General features: G+C 43.4%; 1 protein-coding gene across 10 annotated transcripts; it reads left to right on the top strand.

Moving 5' to 3' along the window:
• The first annotated feature begins 962 nt into the window (after positions 1–962).
• On the top strand, positions 963–23,459 carry LOC125771541 (matrix metalloproteinase-14). Of its 10 annotated transcripts, XM_049442249.1 has the most exons (8): positions 963–1,078; positions 6,366–6,657; positions 17,146–17,829; positions 17,903–18,164; positions 18,241–18,617; positions 18,780–18,933; positions 19,481–19,643; positions 21,447–21,619. In XM_049442249.1, the coding sequence occupies exons 2-7, from the start codon at positions 6,553–6,555 to the stop codon at positions 19,519–19,521; spliced, it is 1,623 nt and encodes a 540-aa protein (XP_049298206.1). In that variant the 5' UTR covers positions 963–1,078; positions 6,366–6,552; the 3' UTR covers positions 19,522–19,643; positions 21,447–21,619. The 10 variants fall into 10 exon arrangements, with proteins under 10 accessions (XP_049298206.1, XP_049298205.1, XP_049298204.1 ...); XM_049442248.1 differs by lacking the exons at positions 19,481–19,643; positions 21,447–21,619 and adding an exon at positions 22,239–23,459 and having other exon boundaries at positions 18,780–18,867; XM_049442247.1 differs by lacking the exons at positions 19,481–19,643; positions 21,447–21,619 and adding an exon at positions 22,236–23,459 and having other exon boundaries at positions 18,780–18,867.
• The last annotated feature ends 1,514 nt before the right edge of the window (positions 23,460–24,973 follow it).

Here is a 24,973-nt window from a genome sequence, read left to right as displayed (position 1 = left end):
AACGACTCTCCATTCTCATTGCTCTCAAAGGTACAAAAAACTTTAGATCACAATGCGCCAAAACGTGGAACTATGGGGTGGAGCACTGAAATTAAAAATGCTAATGTTTAACTTTATCGACTAATGACTTGGCGTAGTTACAAGGAATATAAATTAGCAATTTGGAAAATGTGTAATAAATTGCTATAGTGCTGGAAACAGTCAATCTTTTTTTTTTCATTTAATGAGAAAAAAAACCATTTGAGTTTCTTATTTATAATAAAATGAAAATTGACAATATTTTTTTGCATGACTAAACATGTAGCACTTTACGAGTAATGTGCACGATTTTAGAAACTTGCAGTTCAAAATTCCTGTAATATTTCTTTAATCATAAAATTGTTCAATCATTGTTTCTCACACCGTGTTCTATACATATTTTAGTTATTTAAAAAACAATTGATCAGAGCAAATTTGAATCTAAATATTACACAAGCGGAGCAGGTTTTATACAAAATTATTGTTAAATATTAATATTGTATCTACATACATTCCAGTCAACAATTGAAAAACAATTTAATTTACAATCTCAAGTTAGTAAAGGAAACAATTTCTGCAGAAACTTATTTAAATTTTAAATTTTAAACTAATTTAAATGCAAAATTTAAACGAGTGGACAATTCAAACATTTGAAAGGGTTTATATTTCAGATGACAACACTTGGAATTTATAAATAACACCTACCTAGAAATTCCTGATATTCCAAACGATACACTATTCTCTTATGGCCATAGATTCAATCCACATCAACGCACAGTGCACAGCCCATTTAGACATCTCACGCTATGTTTCATTCTCTCTTCTCGGACACCATCTCACCACCGTTCACCGTTACAGCTCACATCTCACGTACCCAATTCAACCTGGGAGAGATTACTTCTTATAAATATATTGTGCTCCACGTTATCGAGCTTCAATAGATGGTGAGTGCCGTACCGTTCCAGTAGTCGTGTCGCGAGTGTGCCTCCGTCGAATAGCTTCCGTTGGTTTTTCACCCCATTCAGCCGGCTGATCCATCGGTGCACCTGTACACGCTCCGGTAGGACACAATAGAAATCGCTACCGTTTTCACACACAAACAGCAAGTCACGGGCAAAGGAAGCGCACGTTTTCTACTGTCTCATTGTGAATTCTCGTTGCCGGTGGTGTTGTATGTTCTACCCTGTTAGCTTCCTCGTTCGAATTTTGGGCACCCAATTTAAAAAGAACAACCCCGTGCTGTCCCGTGCTTGGCCTTGCTTCTGGTCGACTGCTCTGCACGGGAATCGCATCGTGTAAAATCGAGCCGCTAATGTGTGTGCATACTGTGTTTTTGAAGCTATCAGTGAATCAGTAATCCGTTAGTGAGGTCAGTGTTGCCAACATTGTGCTATCGTTTCGAGTTTAGTTGAGGAGGAGTAGCACGCGTGACTCACACCGTCCACCGGGCTGCTCCATCGACGAAACGGCGAGTTCGTCGCTTCGGAAGAGAAAGAAAGCACAAAAGCACGTGCGTTCAGTGTGAGTGATAGCATATCCATCACCAAATAAGTGTTGCCAGCGTGATGATGTGGGTGATAGTAAGAAAATATCGCATTTTGCAACAAACCCAAAGTGTGTGATCGACTGGAACCGTAAAGTTGGAGCAATGTTAGCAAATGTCTTTTCTGTTTCACAGCGGTTGGCGTTTATGTCTTTTTTCTGTCGTGAATTCGTTTCGATTCGTTTCACCATCACATCGGTACCGATCGATCTGTCAAACCCGTCAAAGTGGAATCGTTCGTGCGTGGCGACAAATTGTCACCGACGCAATTGCGCTCGGGACTGAGTATCGGGACTGAGGGGGTGTAAAAGTGTTGATGGAGGAAGTGTTGTTGCAAACACGGTTACGTGCTATTGTAAAGCCACTGTCATTGCCAATAGCCTGTTTAGTAAAGCATGTAAATGAAAAGCTTTCCAAATGGCTGAAATAATTCGATTTGACATGACAGTTGGTACTTCGAGACGCTTTCCTGAGAGTTACGGAAGTCCGGCTCCAGTGAATAGGTGTAGTGAAATTTTTGTTTTTTCGTCTACAATTCCCAACAACTAGTGCCCAGTTTTGGCCCATTGTATCAACGAAATGAATGCGATGATGCTCATTGGAATGGCTGCAATCAGTAATCTGCACTTTACTTTACCAATGATAACCTCATTTGCCGTTCTATTCAAACAATCATTGTGTGATAATATGGACCTCGGTGCAATGTTCTTATCAGACACCAAGTTTTAGCCACATTGAAACTGCTGTAAGGGAGCGCTTCGTTATTATTGTATATGAAAGATGAACAAAATCTGAAAATTCTTATGAATGCAAAACTGGAAATGCTCAAAACAATGTTTGCATAGTTAATTTTATTGTTAAATTTGAAACACTGCTCGTGAGAGGAATTGATACAAATTCTTTGATATGGAAGAATTATTCCAAAATATATTCAAACCTGAAAGAAGCAACCGTGCAGCAATATCCCATAACCAATACTATCCTCAAAAAGAAAAACCCCGAAAACAAAAACCCTAACGCCCAGCCGTTACTATAGCGAGCGTCCCAAACATATTTGGTAACGAAAAAATCATAAAAATACAGCAGGAGAAAAATGCTCCGTGTACAAACAACGATATAAAACACGAAAGCATGTTGCTACCTTTTTTTTGCTAACATTTTTCATGTTTCATGCCAACTTTGTTTGTGACCGAAAGTTTAACACAAACCCCACTCCCCATCTCAAACCGTCTTTTACCAATAACCCCTGGTACAATCTGGGAACTAGTTTTTCTAATCATAACAACAACAGCAGCACAAGTGAGAGCAAAAAAAGCACGCAAATGCACTTCCCCGCCGGCTGTTGAATGATTTTGTTTTGATAAATTCTTGCCTCTCACACCCGTGGGAATGTGCTGCGGGGTGGGCGCGTAAATTGAGAAAATGCACCCACAAACATGTGCAGGTGTGAACGGCGTAAACAAACTGCATTCGTTAATCTCATTACGATAGATAATGTTTTGCGACCCCTTAGGGGTGATGATGGCTTACGAGTGATTAATTATGAATGTGTGTGTGTGTATGGATGTGTGAGGAAGGAAGCAAACGATCATTTTCATACATCATCAACCATATGTCGATCGGTTATTATTGAGATTGATCGTGTGAGAAGAGCAAAAAAAACTAGCTTACTTATATTTGGGGCCCCGTTGCTAAAACTGCATCGGAACACAGCAATTATTCTCATCTAATTTGCTTGACTATGAGACACTGATGAGCTGTAAGCATGGGGATCTGTTTTGCATTGCTGTATGTGGTGCGATTTATCGCACAAAACGTGACCGTGCGTGTGTGTGATTCCATGCTTCGGAGCAATGTTTCCGCTCACGCAAGATCGCAATACAGATCGACGTGCCCCGGGATTGTTGGTCTGGTGTACCTTTTGCATGAGTAATCCCCTACCTAGCTGCCTGGCGGGTCAGCATCAGCCGTCTCATCTCACGCAGGCTACACTTTTGTTTCCCACCCGTGGCTCGTTTAGTATTCCACCCGATGCAGTAGCGAACGATCGATTTGAATATTGACCGCCCGTTAGCCCTTGCTGCCCTTGAAAAGCGTTTCAGCAAAAGCTCGGGACTCGGTGCTCGTATTAGCTACCCAAAAATCCCATCCTCACTTCCTTGAAGCGTACAATGTACCTCTATCTTGACGCTATTTTCGCTAATGATACTCTAAATATGGTCCACGACATCGGATCGTGTTGGCCGTGACTGGAAAACTTGATCCTCCGTTGTCTCCGTGCTTCCTAGTGTGCCTTATTTGAAACGAGTACGTCTCGTCACGGCCAAACCTCACCGTACAGGACGATGCTCTATGATACTTCCCCAAAATAAAGCATAAAACATATATCGGGTTCTTGTGAGTTTACGCATTTGGAGTGGATGTACGGGACACAGTCGGAATTTTAGAAACCGATCCAAAAGCAATCAACTCCCTTCGGAGTCCAAACTTCAAGCTTCAAACCTGACCAGCTAACGTCCTTCGGGGGTTTTAGTTTGCAAACGCTGTAGTGTAAAGGCCCTTACAGCGTCAGGGTTCAGGAACTCAGGTCTCGGGCAAACACGGCCACTTGATAGGACGAAAAGGTTTTGCGACAAAAAAAAACATACACACACTGCCGACCTCCAAACTGACGTCGCATGCCTGCTAGCGGGTCCGCGTGGACGTGCAGATAATTTTTACACGGAATTAGCAAAATAATTTATTCCATCCCGATAGTCGTGCCGGTAGGTTCTTTGTATGCGCTCAACGATGGATCATCTTTGAAGCCGCTGACGGGCGCGAGTAGGTGAGCGGAATAACGCACCAAGCAGTAGAGCAGTCGGCGGTAGATGACGAACCGGTGACAAGTGGCCTCTCCGTTTTTGTTTTTTTGTTGACAACAGCTAATTGTTGTTTCTTTGTCTCGCTTACTTTGCATGTGCCCAGTGAGTATGTTCTTGGCACAAAGCTCCGTCCAAGTGCTCCCTCTAAGGGGTAGTGCGCTATGCAAATAAACTCATTACTGGACTGGATTGAAGTGAGATGTTTTCTTTTCCTTACTGCTTTGGCAGTGATATAAACGAATCGAAGTACCACCATGTGTCAGGATCACAAATGGCACTGTAGAATGGTTGAAAGGTCTTTCACCATCCATCACGCTTATGGATCGATTTCCACACACCGCATTTTATGTTTTGTATTTCAAAATATTCAGACATATTTGATTTATATTGCTCAGAGTTCAACGTTTTTTAAACATGATGAAGCTGGTTGATGGTTTAATTAGATTAACCGATTTCATGCAATTATTTAAAAAATTGTTTTAGTTTCTTTAGCATCATCATCAACATTTAAAAAAATAACACATCTATAATGTGTCCCGCAAAAAACAAAATTCAGTCCTATTCATCATGCTCGGAAAGTGAACTGTTTGCATAGTTGCGATACTAACCACCAGACTTTAGAATAGATTAGATAGCAACAATGCCTATCGCGGCTCGTTTTCGTGTAGGTGAGGCTTTCAATTTCGCAAGCCCAACACATTCCCGAACAACTAACCTGAAAGTACGGTGCTACCGATAAGATAACAACACACAAGCTCGCATTCCATGCGCTCCCTGACCAATGGAGTACCCCGTGTTATAGGTGTGGTAGTGTAAGTGTATATCTAAAAAAAGCCATCCCATCGTACTAATCTATTTCACCGAAGAAGGTTACTATGGGCGAGTAATTTAGAGGTTTTTCGAAGGAAAAAAACCCACCCAGCCTGACCTAATGCAACACCCAACCTGACGACGTACTAGCGGCCATGATCGTTCGGAGTTTTATCTGATCGCCTGCAGCCGACCGATGAATGTCGATGTCAACTTCCGGCGGACTGTGCAACACCCCGTACTGGAGATGGGATAAAAGGGTGCACAGGGTTGGTTCAGAACGGAAGAAAAACCTTGACCACCGACGGTCGCACATGGTTGAACCCCGTACGGTGGTTAGTGATACGCTTGTTGATAAAGCGGCCCGATCTAATCCAAACAAATAACAACGATTTAGCTTTGTTTTGTTTCTGGTCGTACATGCGTAAACCACGGGTACGGTCAGTAGTGGTAGCGGAAGTGTTTAATCGGGATCGGAAATTTTGCTACAATTTTCCAGCAATTTCCCGACATGTATGCCGAGTGATTTTATATGAAACTCGAGTAAAAACCCCACTGACGGTCGACGATTGGAAGCAATTAGATTTACTCCCCGACTGCTCCCAGTTTAGATTGCCATCCCAGTTTATGTGTGGTGGCCTTCGTTGGACGCACGGTGTGTGTCGTGTGTGATGTTTGTCGGGTAAAATATATTCCAATTTTACTGCGGATCACAACGACCCAATCCAGACGCTGAAGGTGGAATTCGAGGGTGAACACGTTGTTTAGAACGTTCTGATCTGACCGGTATGCCGGTGAGGTTTGCCTTGCATCGGTAATATATTTGTTCAAACACATTCGTACCTTCTCCAAACATCGATTGATAATATTCGGTTCGGTTGTGAAAAATTATTACATGATCAATTTTCTCGTTTAACAAAATAGAAGATTTTCCCTTGTTGCTTATTCAATGATCACTTAATCACTTAATTTAATCGAACAGCAAAAGGTGTTAGTGTGCGCAGTAGGAAAAGCCACCCAATTTTATGCACCTTCACGCACTGTGTACTTCACGGTCGACACGCAATGGGCTTTCATTCACGCGGTCTTCAATCTCTCTCTCTCTAGCTCTCTTCGTCTTATCTTTACAGAATCTAGATGTTGGACTAAAGTGCCCCGATCGAGATTATACTGCCAGTGCAATTAGTACCGGTACCACGGTCCAGCCAGTTACGAACCTGCCAAACAACCCACTCACACTCACACACTAAACCGCACCCTACCGGACGGCAGGAAGGTGAGCGCAACGTATAGAGGCGGCCACGAAACGACGTCACGATGCTACGCAATCGCTCACACTGGATACGGGCGTTAGCGATCGTGCTGGTGGGTGCATGTGCAATCAGCACTGCATCTCCCGTCTCGACCACACCACAAGCCGAGGTAAGTGTCCAGAACAAAACGTGGGGGGGGGGGGGGGGAACCTAAAAAAGTAGGTGAAATGTCATCCATTTTCGGTACAGGACTCACAATGAGAAGATTACTGCCATGGCTGCAGTTGTTAATGCGGGTGCTAACGAAGCTAACGATCAATCTGCAAAAGCCAGACGTGGTCTTAAAAAAACAGTCGCACTAAGCTGCTGTCCGTACCGAGTTGGAATTAATTAAGCTCAATTCAATGTTGCGCACCGAGCGTGTCTCATTTAAATTCCTCACCCAACTGTCCCCAAGTGTCCGATCACGAGGGAAGGCACCTTTCGGGGTTATCTTCAATATCAACAGTGCAGTGCGAAGTGCGAGATCTGGTTGAGTGATTTTGCGTAGGTTCCACCCTTGTCCAGTTTGTCTAAATCTAGCTGCCCGTTTTGACCGTCACTTGCCAAAGTACGGTCGGTGTGGAACCAGTACGGCATCGGCAAGGTCAAGGGTTGGTCCAAGCATATCCGATCACTTTGCAATACTTGTTTCTTATCGCAGCTGGTTACACCGAACGCGATCGGAAGTGTGAAAGCTCGTATCGGTCGATGTTTGGTGATGGCGGAAGGAGTGCGTCAATGTTTGCGTTACGCCACCTCGATGCAGGCAACATGTTGGGATGGTACATTAAGCTACAACTCTCCCGGGCCATGTAATCTATATTTAATGTCCTCCGGCACGAACGATTGTTTTCGGCTTTGTTTTTTTTTATGATTGTCATCTAACGATAAAAAATCCCCACTTTGATAAACGAGTAGTGTCAAAGTGGTGTTAGATTAATGCTAACCAGAGGATAGTTACTGTATTGCTCTTTAATGCATCTGTATCGATACAGAATCAATATTGACATCAAAATACATGATTAGACGAACATTTTCTCTTTGAAAATTAATAGTTCTTTATCGATTTGGATCTAGTGATAGCTACTCCTCAATGGTATTCAGGTTGTCATCAACTGCGAATGATTCACTCTAATATCGTTAGTCATGCGGGATGTTTGTTTAATTATGGTTTTACTCATTACGATTTTTCAACTGCATTAATCATATCTGCAGTTAGAAAAATGAATCCTTAATTGCTAAACATTTGAAAAGCAATATTTTATTATTGGTTAAGTGCTTTTTTAATACATAGCAGTAAAAATTATAGCTTGATTACTTACTAGCAACTTGAAATTTTTAACTCGCATAGACCTTGTATAAGTCGCAGGCTAATGTGCATGGAATATTCAATTGCCTGTTTCCTAGAATACATTCGTTATGAAGTAAAAGAATTTATATCAATCCTAACGCTCAAGTTTACAGGCAATAAAAGCAATCCTCAATCACACACTGCAACTTGCTTATAAATAGCCGAAGGAGGAACTCATCAGTAACCCTCACCGTGCATTTGCAATCCACAAACAGCACGTTAGCTAATATGAGAGTTACAGAGAAGTAACATACAAAACATAAAAAACAAGTCGTCCCTAAGGTTGGCCCCGATGGCCATCACAAACTCGGCTCATTTAAGTGCACCACGTCGGCCATAAATTCAGCAGCAATTTGTCCACCTTTTCTAATAATTTATGTCACGTACTGGTCAACCAATTCTAGGAGCCTATCGGCCGATGCTCATCTTCCCATCAACTTCACAAGAGAGAGAGAGCAAAAAAAATGGTACACAGACGTAAGAAGGTTTCCCTTCTGCTGGGGCAGAAATTATTTTCTCATTGAACAACTGCATGCGACCGGTAAATCTTGCCACACGTCCTCACGGTTCTATCACATTCTCATTTTTATTGAAAAGGACACGTTCTCTGTGTACTACATGCTTCGGGCTTCCTATGCTGAAACTGGTGGCGTGCAGTTTCGCGGACTGTTTAACCTTCGCGAAAGATGGACGCGAGGTCCCCTCATTGGGACAACACTTTCTCCAGCAGCGTACCCGTTTTTGGATTCATACTCTACCGTACCGCTGGGTTGTATATTGGGCTTTTATAGCTCGAAACGAAACAAAAGCTACGTCTCACGATATCTAGAAATGTCACAACGGGCATATTAATGGAAAACACGACATACTGTCCCGGTTGGCAAGTTCATTCTTGGTCCGTAAACTATTTTTATCTTCATTGCATTGTTCTAAAATAGTTACAACCGAGCGTGTCCGGTTTTGCAACATTCCACGCTCTATGCCATTCTTTAAGGTTTGAGTTATGGAGCAAATTCCTCAACCACCAGATGGCGCTATTTTTCAAAATAAGAAAACCTTGTACTGATGGTGGCCTACTGCGAGAAACCTTTCCCAAGGATAGTTTGGCACCGTGCGTTGTAGGTCAGCTGGAGAGTTCTTACCAAGAAGAGAGTTCATTATGTTCGGCACGTTTTGGAAATAGATTGAAGCTATATTTTGCATGTACATCCAGCACGGTCCAGACAGTACTCAAATTAACCTTTTGTATTGCTTAAAAATACTTGCTATGGTGTATTCGGGAAAAAAAGGTTGGTCAACAAGACGGTTGAATAAATCGAATTCCCAACCAAAGGTAACCATTTCCAGCAAAAAGGCACGAACCGATCATAAATTAGCAACAGCAGTAGCAACCAAAGTCTAGGCAAAAAGGCTCACGTCAGAACCAACCCCGTGGTCGGCTAGTTCCGGTTGAACTTTTCAGCTGGAATCGCACCTCCATCGATTTTCTTTTGGTTCTCGCCCAAAAGTTCGGTTCGTTGAATGTCACCGCACCGTGGCCGTCCGTGGCCTAAGACTGTTAACCTCGCATTGCTGCTTGTTGGTTCTCCAATCCGTTTTCTTTCCCTTACCCCTTGGATGTCCTTTTGCGTGGCTGAAAATGGGTAGACCTCAGCCCTAGGTCAACGCACCCACTATCAAGGGTTTTAGCGTCTCTTTTTTGTTTTGAGAGGAGAAGAAGGTACAAATGCTACCGTTAATTATAATTCCTTGCGTTTTTGTTTTATACGTTAATCAGAATATTCACCACCAGGTGTCCACCACGTTCACGACCACCATCGGTATCGACCAGTTGTGGACCGTTGTGGTTTTTCTACCCCTTCTTTTTGTATGTAACAGAAAAAGGAACTGCTACATACGTTGCGTGACTTTGGCAGGATATGTTTTGGGTCGACCCATACTTACTGTACCAGGAGTTTTACCAGTCTTCGCCGTATGTAAATTGGACATTTCGATCGAACACAGTAACTGATGGCGGAAACAATTCACCCATCCCACGTGGTCGACCACTTTGCTTGCTTTGGAGAAGAAAGAATTGACATTCCTCTAGACGCTTTATTGCGTTTCAAACATACCGAATTTAGCTACCGAAAAAAAAAACACACACACACGCACATACACACATATGCACACACGTACGGAACGATCAGTACAGAGCCTTAACGACGTCAAAACGTGAAGCATTTAATAGATTCACCCTCCACCGAAATCATACGAACTTGTGACGTCACCAGCACTCAAAAGCAGCGCGGAGGCTTCTCCGATGAGTCACGGCACCGAAACCGGCTTCGTGCGCTTGCGTTCGTGCACAAGATAGCTTCCTTTCCAGCAGGCAAGCACCACCCGGCATGACTGCACGATGCGGGACCGTTAATCGCCATCGCGCCGGGTCGTAAAGCGTGTTGGACTTTCTTGGAAGTGAGCATTAGTAACCGCAACGTGCGAGGCAGCAAAAACAAACCGAACATCTTCCGCAGCGATGATGATGGTTCAATCAGCAACTTTTTGGAGTGTTTGTACTTCCTATTAGATTCGCGTCTTTGTGCTGTGCAAGAAGGAATACAGGAATGATCGTCGACCGATCCGTTCATAAGTGATGCCTCATGCTACCAAATTGAGAAAATCGTGATGGAACAGTTCGATGTTCGAAGCTATTACCCTTTACATAAAATCCAATTTTTATTAGATAAAACGCAAATCATTTACTGATTTCCATTTATCACACTTACAATCAAACACAAAGAATGATTAGTCACCTGTCCAATGGTTTGTAAAATGTGCGCTAGTATATCTAATACTAGAAACGATCACTCAAGCTTTTCTAGCGATCTGGCCATCTGGCTACTTCACGGGAAAGTTAATTCACACCCCTACGCACAAACACACCCCCTGTGCAGATGACAAATCGAGCTCGAACCGTCTTACCACACATGATTCAACAGCTGTTCGTAGAAACGAGATATTGAATGCTTTGTCCATCAAAGAGATCCCAACTATTATCCCGGGTTGTAGGGCATCAGCTAGATGCAATGGATTTGCACGATCATCTCCCTGTCTATTTCCTAGGTGTTGTAAGCAACAACAGCAAACCTTCCTAGCGCATTGTTGCCAGTTCAGTAAAGTTCACCGTAGCGTTTATGGGTTTGATCTTTAACTCGTCCATTCAATTAACGCTTAATGAATTGCTACCCGTCCCCACGATGTTGGGTCCCTTCATACGACACACCCTTCGTCTCTTATGTCTCCCTCCCTCTCGCTCCACCACCGTGGACCCCATCCGGGTGTATGATACGAAGCTCCAACATACAAGTCATCCAATACGTCGCTAAACGCCCATTAACAGGTGATACAAAACGAATCACCGTCAACGGCAAGTAACACACAAACAGACCCCCGGACAAGATGCACAAAGGTCAACCGATTCATTGGCGTTATATAATTAATTGTACGCGAAATGTTCTTCCGCTCCGTGATGAAGTCAACTGCATTCCTATATGCAACTGTAACCGATCGACGATGGTGTTGAGTTTATCATTTGCACTATCGGTTCCCGGTGTTTGCCTGATAGCATTTAACGTTGGCCATTTTTACCAACACTTCATTAGGAAATTACTCACCAACGGAACACTAGGGAATGTCCAACTCCAACTCGCTTTACCACTTTCGAACGGTTCGGTACCGTATCGAAACGTACTGTTTTACCATTTAAGTTGAAGGTTGAAGCTTTCATCACCGATATCGTACGGTCTCTAAGCTGATAAGGATCCACCCTCGGTGCGGTGTATGTTGAAATCTTCCCTTTACGCACTGTAGTTTACGATACAGCCACACCACCCATAGTACAGTGTCCAGCGGAGGCCATCTTCAAGGTCTTGGGGGAAAATGTAATCCCTCACTTGTAACGGTCAACAAACAGCGTACCAGCTGTTGTGGTCTACCGTACACTGCGTACCGTCTGATAGAATCTTCGAATTGACGCAGCGACATTCTTGGCCCAATTTAAAGCTTGATAAGCGACCGAATTTTTCTTTTTTTAATTCTTCCTCGATCCGGATGATGGAAAGATGGCCTATGTACATGAGGCTCGTACATCGTACCGAATCTTGCCTGTCGATTGTTTCCTGAACCGATAGGGCAAAATACACGAACCTTCAGAACCTGAACCGCTGGATGCGATATGTTGTTACGATTGTAATGGTGGCGGTCGTGTGGCAAACCGTGTGGCAAACTGTTGCCGTACTCATACTACACCCCTAAGCACCTCGCACACATAATCGTTGATCTGTAGTGATGACGCGAGCAGAAAGTGGTGGTTGTAAATAATAATCTAGCAAAACCTCACCAGCGCTTGCTGGTGATGAATGTGTTTTTTGTTCCATTCTTTGCAAAGAGTGCAGCCTAATCGTGAGCAATCTTCGGTGATTATCGGTACGGGGATTTAGTAGGCGAAAAACAACGCTAGAATGATAGTTCAAATGGTGTACATGGTTGCGCATTTCTAAGCGAACGTGTGACGTTGTTGTAACGAGTATTGAAGAAAATGATCGTTTTTAATAAAGTTTAGTTTTTAAAAATAAGGTACAAAATTTTTAAACACATTCAAATTATCACAAAATAAACTAGAAATTGGTTTTAATTTTCTTTTATTCTTTAAACAATTCTCGAAGTGTTTTAAAAATAAAATCAACTCAATATGATTCATTTCCACTCCCCTGTCTGGTCGTTGGCGCCATCGCTAGCTTCGCCATTTTAGTGTCCCTACTGTATGATTTGTTTGTTTCACGAATCATTTCTCTACAACCACAACACCGGACAGACGCCATTTAATCGATAGGGATCGTCAGCCATTAAGTCTCGTCGTCCGGCGGTGGAGTGGATCCCGCTGGTCACGCTGCACTGAAGTTGAATGAACTTAGCGTCACCTAGATTTCGCTTCACCTCGAAACGTGTCAGCCCGTGCGATGATGCCCCATCACAACTTCTATCCGCGTTGGTTTAACTCTCTGATTATTCCTCCAACACCTCGAGGTTCTTCCGAATTTGCTAAACAGATACGATGTGTTCTTTACTACCGGGACTGCTTAAGATCTACCATTCACAGTATTTTCCACAGTATCTATCAAAGTTCCCATGAGGTAACTACCCCTTTCCACCCACAATAGCCAAACCGTTCGCAGCATAATAATCGACCGAACGAGTGAGCAAACGGCCTCGAACGACCCTCAAACGGTTGGTCCGAAATAAGTGTCACAATTCGGAACAGCTAGTCGTCGAATCGCTGCAGCATAGGTCATTCAATCCGTTTCTCCTCCCTCCCCCACCGTCTCCCTTTTCGCGGGTGGTATTGTGGTGGTTCATTATTTGCACAATTCACCCGGTCCCTTCCTTCACACCGATCGACGAACAACGCTCGCCGTAGAACCATGTGCACGAATCGCCAACCAGCCCCACCGCCTCCCGCTTTGATACCAGAAGGGTGAATTGCCGGTGGGTTTATGATTTTTCATTGCCATCCAAAACCCACCTCCCCAGCCCGCTTTTTATCCCTTCCGCTTCGGTCACAGCGAATGATGAGCTTTGATTTACTATTCATGCAGCCGGGTCCGATACCGTCCTGACCTACACCTAACCCCCTGCCGTCCCAGTCTGCCGGGGTTTCGGAAATAAATGAAGAAGGAAAAAACAGCAACAACAGAAGCTGATAGAATTAACTTCCAGCTTGGCGATGCGTTTGCTTCGGGACGGACGCCACGATTCCACATTGTTGTACACGCCGGCCCGGGATGGTATGTGCGCGATTTGCTTGCGCTACGGCAAACGGCGCGATGGTAGGGCGCACTGGTTCCGGGCGCTAGTAGGAAGTGACGGACGCGATCGGACACGCCTGAGATGCGATTAACCTTCCGCGTTGATGTGTTTATTGATTACAAATGAAGTGCTTGTTTGGTGGCTTCGGGGTTTACTGTGTTTTGTTTCTGTGCTGTTGTAGTTGACTTTTACTTTACGCTGCATTGTCATAAAGCGATAACAATTATAAACGGATAATTATTATTTTATGATGAAAAATTATGAAGAACTCTGTAAAGAAACAAAACATATAACATCTTATCAAAACCAGAAGTATTGATTTAATCTTAAGCATTGTTATATTTCGCTTTTATAATTTGCTTTAATTATGATATTTTTTGACAACTATCACTTGAATATGCAATTTTATTTTTGGTAATGTTTTTTGGACCTTTTTTTTTATTTTTCAAATATGATAACTTTTTTTGGGCGACCTAAAATTACATTTACATCTTAATTATACCCATTTGCGCTGTTCTGTGCTTTTTCTGAAGTTCTATCTGCATGACTCATCCGAGAACAACATTTGCTTACTGGGGTGACAGCAAACCACAGATTATTTTGTTCATACGTACATCGCGAAGCTTCTGTACCGTGTTTGCTATTTTAAATTCCTCGTTTTAAAAAATATCCCGCAACGAGAGCACCATAAAAGTAACGAAAATATCTTATCTTAACTCCCTGTGGCAGCTTATTACCCGAGCAATATGGGAGGATTGCATCAACAGGCACATCTTCTCGATGATCGTAAAATGTCGCACACGAGCACTGTATTGCACGTCTCGTTCTGCAGTATACAACGCTTACAATTATCCTTCTGTCACTATATCGGTACGGATGAAGTTGGCACGTTTACCGACACTGCTGCATCCGGTGCAGGTCAAACCGAGTTCGATTGGAGCTATACACACGTGCGGTTATTTCCGTTTTTTTACACCCATTACTCCATGCATTCGCGAACAATTTTTAGGTCATTTAAATATGCATCAGTGTGGTGCGACTGGCTGTATACAGCGGAGACAGACAGTCAATCTCGAAATGGACAGCTTCCAATCGGCACAGTAAAGCACGGCAAGGTTGTTGATAAATTGTTCGAGCCTCATGACGCTCGGGTGGACGTAAACACTTGATAGTCGTTTCAGTGTGCGCAGAAGATGAGAAGTGGAACTTTTTTTTTGCTTTCTTTACACCGTTTATTGATTTGATGAGTCGAACCATTGTCAAATATACATACAAACTTCTCTGTAGCTGTTCCATTATTTCAAAACCTCCGGATAAAGAGTGTAGTATTGCTACAAATATTGCCTGCCAGTGATTATTACATTCCTTTCGGAATAATGCACATCCTAAAGGCATCTCATCGGCTGTCGTGTGATCGTGACTTTGGTTTAACGTATGCATAGCACCTCGATAGCGACTGAGGAACCACTATTTATGACTTCCTCTCACTTTGGTTGGCCCATCCGATCGATCGAAAATTACCACCTACGAGATTCCTGTTGCAAACGGTCTGGCCTTGCAGTCGGCACGTGCCGACGACCGTTTTCTAATCACTGATAACATCTTACATCACTCCCCGGAGAATTGATGGAAACCGTGGTTTTCAGCATGGTTCTATATACGTTTCTTGTGCTTACTCTGTGGGCGATTGTTCTAATTACCATTTCAATCAATTGCAGCTGATTTATGTACAAGTGGCAGACCAGACCAGAGCGGTATATGCGGTAGCATGACCTTATGACTCCTGTTGCCTTTCATACGATAGTCCATAGCTTATCTAAGTTGAAACAAACCACAGTCTCCCATAACTAAATGCTGTAATCCTTGACTGTTGGAAGCTAATGTCGGGGTGCAAAGCATCCCAAACCATGTAGTCAACGCACTAGGGAAGGCCAAAAAGGAAGCAAGAAAAAACATAAAACTGCTACTGATAGGAAAGGCACGATGCTGATGTTGCTGTTGCATTGGCATTTGAAGGCAACTTTGTTTTGCTCCGGAATTTCCGTTGAACTTTAAGTCATAGGAAACCCATGCAAAATAATCTCTTCTATGGGAATCAAAACTAGCAATTAACGATGACCTAATAAATCTAAAATTCACTACGACCGCTAAGACAATTTCTTTACAACAATTAGCCATTTAACAAAATGTTTCTTTGTGTTAAATGTAATTTATCTGTATCATCATATTTCACATTGGATCCTGCCGGAATCTTTTCAAACGTATGCAGAAAGATAAGAGGAAAAAAATACCGCTGCATTTAATAAATCATTCCACGCCGTAAACCCATCCTTAAAACTGCTTATCATCATTCTCTCATATCGTAACAAAAATATATAAAAACCGGGTGCCATTCATGTTGTTGTTTTGTTCACACAACAAATCCACACGGACTCGTTCCTACCGCATTACGATCTTCATCAACTCACGGCGCATAAGCAATCCATTTACAACCAGAAAAATACGATTACAAGCAATTACATCTGCTCAGGTCGCATCCTCCCCCGTTGTGTGCGGGCTGTGTCACGCTTCGGTTACAAGATTGGCTAATTAAAGCAAATACTCATCCCCCATCGGGGAAGGTTCATTATCGCGATTAGAGCCGCTACCAAAACCGCCCCGAGCATTGCTGACAGCTGACAAATTGTATGCGAATACTGGTTCCATGCAAATGATTCTTCCCGTCGATTCACTGACCAAGTTTAACCTTTCGCCCTTGGGACGATGGTTTTGGGATGCCGGACTACCGGTCGGATTTGGTTGATCGTGTGTTGGCAGTTCTTGGTAGCTTGTAATATATCTTTTGCACCTCCAGCGTGTGGACACTGCTATGAAAAATGCGCTTCTTCTGGTACGTGTTTGTGTCAACTCCGGACGGGTACTTCGTGCGTGGAATGTTGTATCATAAATATTAATTGACGATCGATCAGATAGCAACTCCACGATCACTGGTGGCTGCACTTTTCGGACGTCTCGAAGCTTCCAGGATAGAAACCGTACGGTGTAACAACGTGCACGAGAAGGGTTTAAGTATGTTTTATATTATTTTGCAAAACTTTACGCTCATATTTTGCAAGTAAACAGCCATATTCTTTGCGTGCGGCACCTGTCTCGAATCGGTAATCTGCGCCACCCGTCAGAATAATGACCCATTAGAAGGAAGGGCAATATACCACGTGAGCCTTACGTATGGCTCAGATCGAGTTCCATCAAGAGCTTTACGGACAATCATTAGTTGCAAAGATGAGCATCTATTGGATAGTTGTGTTCCTGGGCTGCACCCATGCGTTTCCTGTCGGTTCCCGAAGCTCTCGTGAATGCTGTTCAAATCGGTTACTAATAGTGCGTTGTCTCTTCTTTGTGCTCTTCTCCACACAGCTCTACCTCTCACAGTTTGGGTATTTAAGCCCCAAGTATCGGAATCCAACTAGCGGGAACCTGCTGGATCAGGACACATGGGAAAAAGCCATCATGGAGTTCCAGAGCTTTGCCGGGTTGAACGTTACCGGCGAGCTGGACGGAGAGACGATGCAGCTAATGTCACTGCCACGGTGCGGCGTTAAGGATAAGGTCGGGTTCGGGTCCGACACACGTTCGAAGCGGTACGCCCTGCAGGGAAGTCGTTGGAAGGTGAAGGATCTCACCTATCGGATATCCAAGTACCCGAAGCGTCTGGAACGGACGGCCGTAGATAAGGAGATAGCGAAGGCATTCAGCGTTTGGAGCGAGTACACGGATCTACGCTTCACGCCCAAGAAAAGCGGTGCCGTACACATCGACATTCGATTCGAAGAGAACGAACACGGTGATGGTGATCCCTTTGATGGTCCAGGAGGTACCTTGGCTCACGCGTACTTCCCAGTGTACGGTGGTGATGCTCACTTTGACGATGCGGAACAGTGGACCATCGATAAGTCGCGCGGTACTAACCTGTTCCAGGTCGCAGCTCACGAGTTTGGTCACTCGCTGGGTTTGAGTCATTCGGATGTGAGATCAGCCCTGATGGCACCGTTCTACCGTGGGTACGATCCTGTATTCCGGTTGGATTCCGATGATATTCAGGTAGGTGTATATTCAGTGAATGTACCAGGAACGGATGATGTACTCAAAAACCTCGAACGATTCTCCTCTACAGGGCATTCAAACGCTTTACGGTCCAAAGACAAGGAATGGAGGCGGAAGTGGTGGTGGAGTTGCACCAACGAGAACTCCTAGACCAAAGATTCCTACGGAGTTAGATTCGGAGCTCTGTACATCTCCGAAGATTGACGCCATATTCAACACTGCCGATGGCAGTACGTACGCCTTCAAGGGCGATAAATATTACAAGCTGACGGAGAATGCAGTCGCCGAGGGATATCCGAAAAAAATCTCCGAAGGCTGGGTCGGATTACCGGGCATGTATCTTGGAGCTTTGGCTACATTTTCTCAAAGGACTTGCTATTAATTCAATCTATCTTTTCATATTTGCAGGCAACATCGACGCCGCGTTTACGTATAAAAATGGCAAGACTTACTTCTTCCAGGGCACCAAGTACTGGAGGTATCAGGGTCGTCAGGTGGATGGTGATTACCCGAAGGAAATCAGCGAGGGCTTTACCGGTATCCCGGACCATCTCGATGCAGCAATGGTGTGGGGCGGCAACGGCAAGATCTACTTCTACAAGGGCAGCAAATTCTGGCGGTTTGATCCACTAAAGCGACCGCCAGTGAAATCCACATACCCGAAGCCCATCTCCAACTGGGAAGGTGTGCCGAACAGTATCGATGCCGCACTGCAGTACACGAACGGGTACACCTACTTCTTCAAGGACGACAAGTACTATCGGTTTAACGATAGAACGTTCACGGTAAGCAACCGCGAAGATTAGGCCGGATCGTATCGGTGATACTTAGTATTCTTGGTCGCGCGAATATACGAGCCACGGTTCCGTGGCAGAGACCGCGAAACGATCAATGACGGTGTGCCGTACGGAATCGCTAAGCAGCGCAATGCTTCTGTCCATTTCCAGGTTGACCAGTCCGATCCACCGTTCCCGCGACCGACGGCACACTGGTGGTACGGTTGCAAGAACACACCGTCGACCTTCAACACGCTAGGTAATGTACGATTGCAAAAATCCGACGAACATCCCGACGATATCACCAATTTGATTCTGGATGCCGGTAAGTGAAACCGACCCAACCTTCTGTACACCTCCCTTCCTTCTCTCGTTCTTTCTCTCTCTCTCTCCTCTCCTTCTCCATCCTTTCCCCTCCTTCCATGGAAAGGCAATCCGTATCCATCGAGGTCATGATCGTGCTGTCAGGATTTTTGACAGCAACCAAGGTCGTCGTACCCCCATCAACTTCACATCATCCTTTATCGTATCTCCTACGCGTTCTTCTGCGTTTTTGTTCATTCGTAATCGTTCGCTAGTCGCTGGTGTGTGCGCAGAATGCTAAGTAGCTGCTAGCTGTCCACCTCTCAGGGCCACCGTGTATTACGCCCGTGTTTTCGCTTGCGGAGTGAATACTCCTACTGGTGTGGTCATGCGAAAGCTATTACTTAATACTCTTTGCATTTGTGTGTGAACTGAACAAATTCTCGATCCCGTTTCAAATGTTGTGTATGTCTCGTCCGACGCATTAACAAACGTTTCGTGCTTCTAGTGACCGGTTAGTAGCGGTTCTGTCTAATGTCTATCCCTGTTGGTTTGTCGTTATCTTGTAGCTACCGATGAGTATCAACCGTACAGTCCCAACTGTCTGTAAAACCCCAGACCGGATGTGACGCTGGCCGTTCTCATTCTACTGCATCCGCTCTTTTCATTTATTGCTATCCTCCAACCTGTTTACTTCTGTTTGTAGCGCCTCTGAGAGCTATCTTTGCTAAGGTTTGTGTTTACTGCTCTGTATCTTAACTACTCACTTACATACTTCATTGAATGCTTATCAATGTGATCAACCTCTGAGTCTCTGAGCTGAATGGGAATGGTTTAACAGATCGATTTCAGAGCATGCAGTAATAGTCTATTAACTCACCAAAATGTAAGCTAAAACCCTGTCTGCCCTGTCAGATGAAGATGTCTAAATGATATGGCATTTCCGCGCACAATGTGCTTCTTTCATGTTCCGTCCAGTGTAAGCTAACAAACGAGTCGATTCTAACCATCGTTTCAATAAGTGCATTTTTCTAACCAGATCAAATGTGTCAATATCGTCTACGACGTTCATCATGTTGTTTCTAACCCGTTGTATAACACGCATTCTTCTAAACCAACCAGCTCATGATGCCCTCTCAACCACTCAAAACGGTCTCGTTCCGAGCTGTTTAAAAAAAAGAAAAACCCTGAAACGTATTGCATCTCTGCCTGGACACTCGTGCAATTTCCCTCTCCACAAACTGTTACAGCCAAAGCAGGTCGGTTTCACTCCCAAAAAAAAACTTCGGTCGGGCGAAAGAGGACTTCCCTCGATCGTACCAACCGATACGTTCGCCGGGTAATTCGTACCCACCCGGTATCCGAACCAAATCTGTGTGATAAAGTCCGTAGCACTTAGCACACGCACCCTGGGAGTGAAGTAGTAGCGCTAGCTAGTGTTTGAACATTATATGGAACCAATTGACACGCCGCACGGTCGTACCAACAAAAAAAGCAAGCAGTAGATGCACTTAGTTTGTTGTGGTAGAAAGCACGGTAAAACAGTTTTGGACATGGCACGATGCACACAATTTGCGCGTAGACGTTTGATGTATTTTGGTAGCTCCAAAGTGCTACAGTAGCTTGAGTAGTTTGATTTTTTTTTCTTCAACCGATTTGCACATTTTTCTTAATGGTGTAATACTTAACCGGGTACGGGGAATTTCCTTTTTCGCTACTAAACTAATCATTACGCAGGTTGTTCAATAGTGCATGAACTAATCAAATTGTCACACTTAACGGTGGGTAACATGCTTATTATACTTCTTGAGTGGTTGATCAATATTGGTTTATTGGCCCCGAAATCGTAGACAGATTGGATACAATTATTTTCGTTGGTTAGTTTTTTGCGATGCAACAGATGCTGTTGGTACTAAATAATATGGAAATTTGTTATCGAAATTGTTTATCATTCAAAACGAATGATATTTTTATTTTCTAGATCTTAAGAAATTATTCCACAGTACACGCTTTGCACGTTAGATTACTAGCTATACAACATAAGTCCCCTATTTAGTGATTAGAGTATTTCGCACGTTTTGTTTTAGCACGCACATGTTTTGTAGTATCACATTATCTTAGTGGGAATTTAAACGCTTCTCAGCACAAAATTCGGACAAAAGTCACTCAAAATCAATTTTCCGGTGGGCATCTAATTTTGCACATTGGCCGTAAAAGCACGCATTTTGGTATCTGCTAAGAGCCACTGCACGAGCGTACCAAAAAGGAATGCACGTATATTCACCATTCGTGGGGTAGTAGTATTGCATCCGTAGTACGCAACAAAGCATTTCATGCCACATATCAAACTACCCACTGATTTGATTTATTTTGTTTCTTCTTTTCTTTTTCTTACATGAAATTATTATAATTTTCCTTTTTGCTATGCATAATGTCAAACTTATGTTGCGCCCAACATCTAACCACCCGAATGAAACCGATGTGGAAATTTGGGACGGTGCGCTTACTATATTTACTTCCTACCTACCTACTCAGCATGAAGATCGCCAGCCATCATTCGACTGGAACTGCGAAACAGTGTGTTGTGTGTGTGTGTCAGCAGATGTGTTTAAACAACAAACGCACCCATACACTACACCGGTCATAGAATCTCCCGCCTGTTAAATTGTTTATAAGCGGAACTTTATAGAAGGAAAAAAAAACATAAATCCATTTATACGCGTCAAAAACTGCACTCAAGGATCGGGTCGGATTCTTGAGCCTAACGCGGCTAACCATGTGCCAAACGTTGCGTGCATTAGTACACTCTCAACCTGCTATTTCCCGTGCGTGTAAGCGTTTTGTGTGAAAAGTTGTAAACCTACCAACAGATTGTCCGCGTTAATTGGAGCAAAAACCGCTAAATCTTCCTCCACAAGTGACTTGGCTGTGTTACTTTGGCAAAGCTATATTAGCAACCTTGTGCAACCAATTTGCCAAACTCATTAGTTATCGTGTAGTTTACAACGTAATCGAAATGTTTGTACTTTTATTTTTTTTTGTGTTGCATTCGCTACGCATTACGCATACCATTTCCGTGCCTAGTTGTGCTTTTCTTTCTTTCTTTACGAGTATTCGTATTTTCATTTATACTTTTGCGCTCCCACAAACACGGCACACGGCTGTTGAGCGCGTCCCTATGCACGTCGTAGTGGAGCACCTTTGCCGTGTGATCGCGACCCTGCCATGGGCAGTTTTTCTGAAGCAATGTGTTATCCTTCTCTTTTGCTATTTTTTACTCTTTTTTTCGTCCCTCAACACAAATACGCATATCTACGAACACAGCAGATACAGACGATCAACCGGAACCGGACAGCTACAGTGGTAATGGGGCTTCCACGATTGCCGGCATCCAACTCAGTATTACTACCCTTTTGTTTGCCGTGCTGGGAATATTCCTTGTCAGTCGCTGTTAGTGCGTACCGTACCTACTGAACAATTGGCAAACGTTGACGAAGGCAAACCAAAAACGATAAAAAAAACCGAAAACACTTAGGAATCAATTCTGCTGCAGCTACACAGGCGTGTCCTGGATCGCGAGAACTCCAGACAATCTCGATTGCGAACTGCCACCAAGAGTCGGATGGACCAAACAGTAAACACGCGAGCTTAGAAACATCAAACCGAAATTGATCTCAACGGTGGGCAGCATCAATGTGGGTGACAAGAACAGACTGGACTTGCTGGTGGATTTCATACAATGCAATGGAAAACAAGCGATGAGTAAAGTAATGGAGGGGATTTCAGATTTCGAAGTGTCCATCCCCAGGGGGATGAATGAAAAACGGACGAAAATAGGCAAAAGGGCGAGAGAGAAAAAATGGGACAAGGCGTTTAATGTTGAGAGATAACGGGCAAGTCACTAGCCATAGGTCTTTTTGCTAGCTAATTGGTGTTAAAAAATGATCGGTCTACCTGGTATACCAGTAACTGGTGCCTTTGTAAAAGTGTGCTAGAGCAAGGAGAGAAACAAAAAACAAACCTTTACATATTGGGCAGAAATACAGCAAACTGTACATATCACACCCACTGCAGGAAGGGCCATTGCACATTCCGGTTTAGATCGAGTACGATCGTATTCGATCGTGCACGTTAGCAATAAACGAATATTATGTCAACTTGTTGATAGAGCGCGCGATGTGTAGAGTGAGAGGAGCGAAGGTAATCGAAAACGGAAGCCCAGTTTACAATGTAATGTTAGATGCGAGTTAATTTTAATGTACTGTGTGTTGCCCGTTTCACAGGCGGGCGGTACCGAAACAAACCAACAACATATACATCGTAACCCTCCAAATCCCGTCTTCAATCGCAACCGCATAATCAACAGGGTGCAGAGCATTCGGCCAGGGGCCAGGCTCGGTGACCAATGCTGTACCAGCATTTTGTATATATTTATTACTGTGTATCGTACCGAGAAGGTTTTGCGGAAAGTTTCCCGTATCTTCGATCCGAGACGGTTGTTGAGATGGAAGCGGGAGGAAATAAAAACTGACATGTTTTAACCAGAAACTGGTCTCTTCCTGGCAAAGGATTGTGCTATTCGAGGTGGAGGTGGTTTTGCAAATGTGAACTGAAAGAAAACTAACACGTTTCTCGCTCTTGGTGAATTCGTACATGGTGGCCATCGTATTTCCCACGCCGTATCGGAAGTTTGCATATTAATTATCAATTGATGATGATTTGCATAAAAATCAGGTCACTGAATTGTTGCCGCACTTGGGCTGTCATGCTAAACTGATGGAGGCTGAATGAGGTAAGGTAAGCGACTCATGGCGATGTCTCAGAATGGTACATGATAAACGGTTTTCTTGCTAGATAGCACGTTCTGTGTCACTTGAACTTGGCGCCGCTCGGTTGAAGGAGGGGTAGAAGAAAATTAGTATTGGCGGAAAATTAATGTCTGCTTTGACCTTTCCCTTGGCAGTAAAATCGGTTTAAATATGCAGGGAAACTATTCAACAGCTGTTCCGTAACTCTGTACTTGTCAATAGATGATTCTGGTTTGGTGAGGTACGTATATGCCGAATAAAAATTAACAATTTTCACGTATAAAAATTAATTAAGTTCGTGATGATTTTGATACTTCGAATATTGAAACTTTTTTGATTTGAGTAATTGGGATTAATGTTTGCATTATTCATCAAATAATCAAACAAGGTGCAAATAGCGCGGGCTTGAGTTTACATTTCACCGCATATTTTTAACAGCGATTCGAGAATATTTCTCTCATTTTTGGTATGTATGTATGGTATGTGAGCATGTTCGGTTGCGGTATTTTGCTTTTTTTTTATTTTGTAGCATTTCAGGCTTTGTTTCCCTTTATTTACTTTCTCTACTTTTATTACTTTTCCCTTTATTTATCTTTCGCTTTAGCTGGAATGTAAGTCCTGCATAAGATGCGTGCGGTTATGATAGGGTTTGGTATTGGTTTGAACGGCGTACGAATCTCTTGCTAGATTATTATGCATAAAATTGTACATCAACGAAAAAAAATAAATGAAAAAATAAATAACTACAGATGTAAAATAATATCTCATTACACTAACTTATCGATCGTTGAACTTGTCAGCCCGGTTGCAAAAATAACTTGCATGCAATATTTGCAAACAACATCCCATACCGATGATGGGAGTACGACAAATTGCCGCAAGAGGGCGTTTAATGTCTATCATCTTTTGCTGCAATCTGGTTATAATTTAATTTAAATTTAAAAAAAATGCTTTCTTTTTTTAAATGTTCAATCAAATTGCAGAGCAACATGGCACAGCAGTTTATACTTTTTTTTTGCTGCATAAGAATGGCCAGAACGTGTCAAGACTTTTTTCACCACGTAGTCGGATAGTCAGCCATTGCTGCGACCGACGGTCTGAATGGGATTTGTTGCCGTTCCTGCCGTCTGGAACCGGTGTCGCTTATCAAATACACAACCGGTTCGTCCCAAGTTACAAGTCAATTGTTGTGGTATCAATTCCGGCCACAATTTCAACTGATGAAAAATAATTGAACAGATGACCTTATATTTT

The sequence above is a fragment of the Anopheles funestus genome, chromosome 3RL (assembly GCF_943734845.2).
Source record: "Anopheles funestus chromosome 3RL, idAnoFuneDA-416_04, whole genome shotgun sequence".
NCBI classification, from domain to species: Eukaryota; Metazoa; Arthropoda; class Insecta; order Diptera; family Culicidae; genus Anopheles; species Anopheles funestus.
This window is presented reverse-complemented; position numbering and strand designations above follow the sequence as displayed.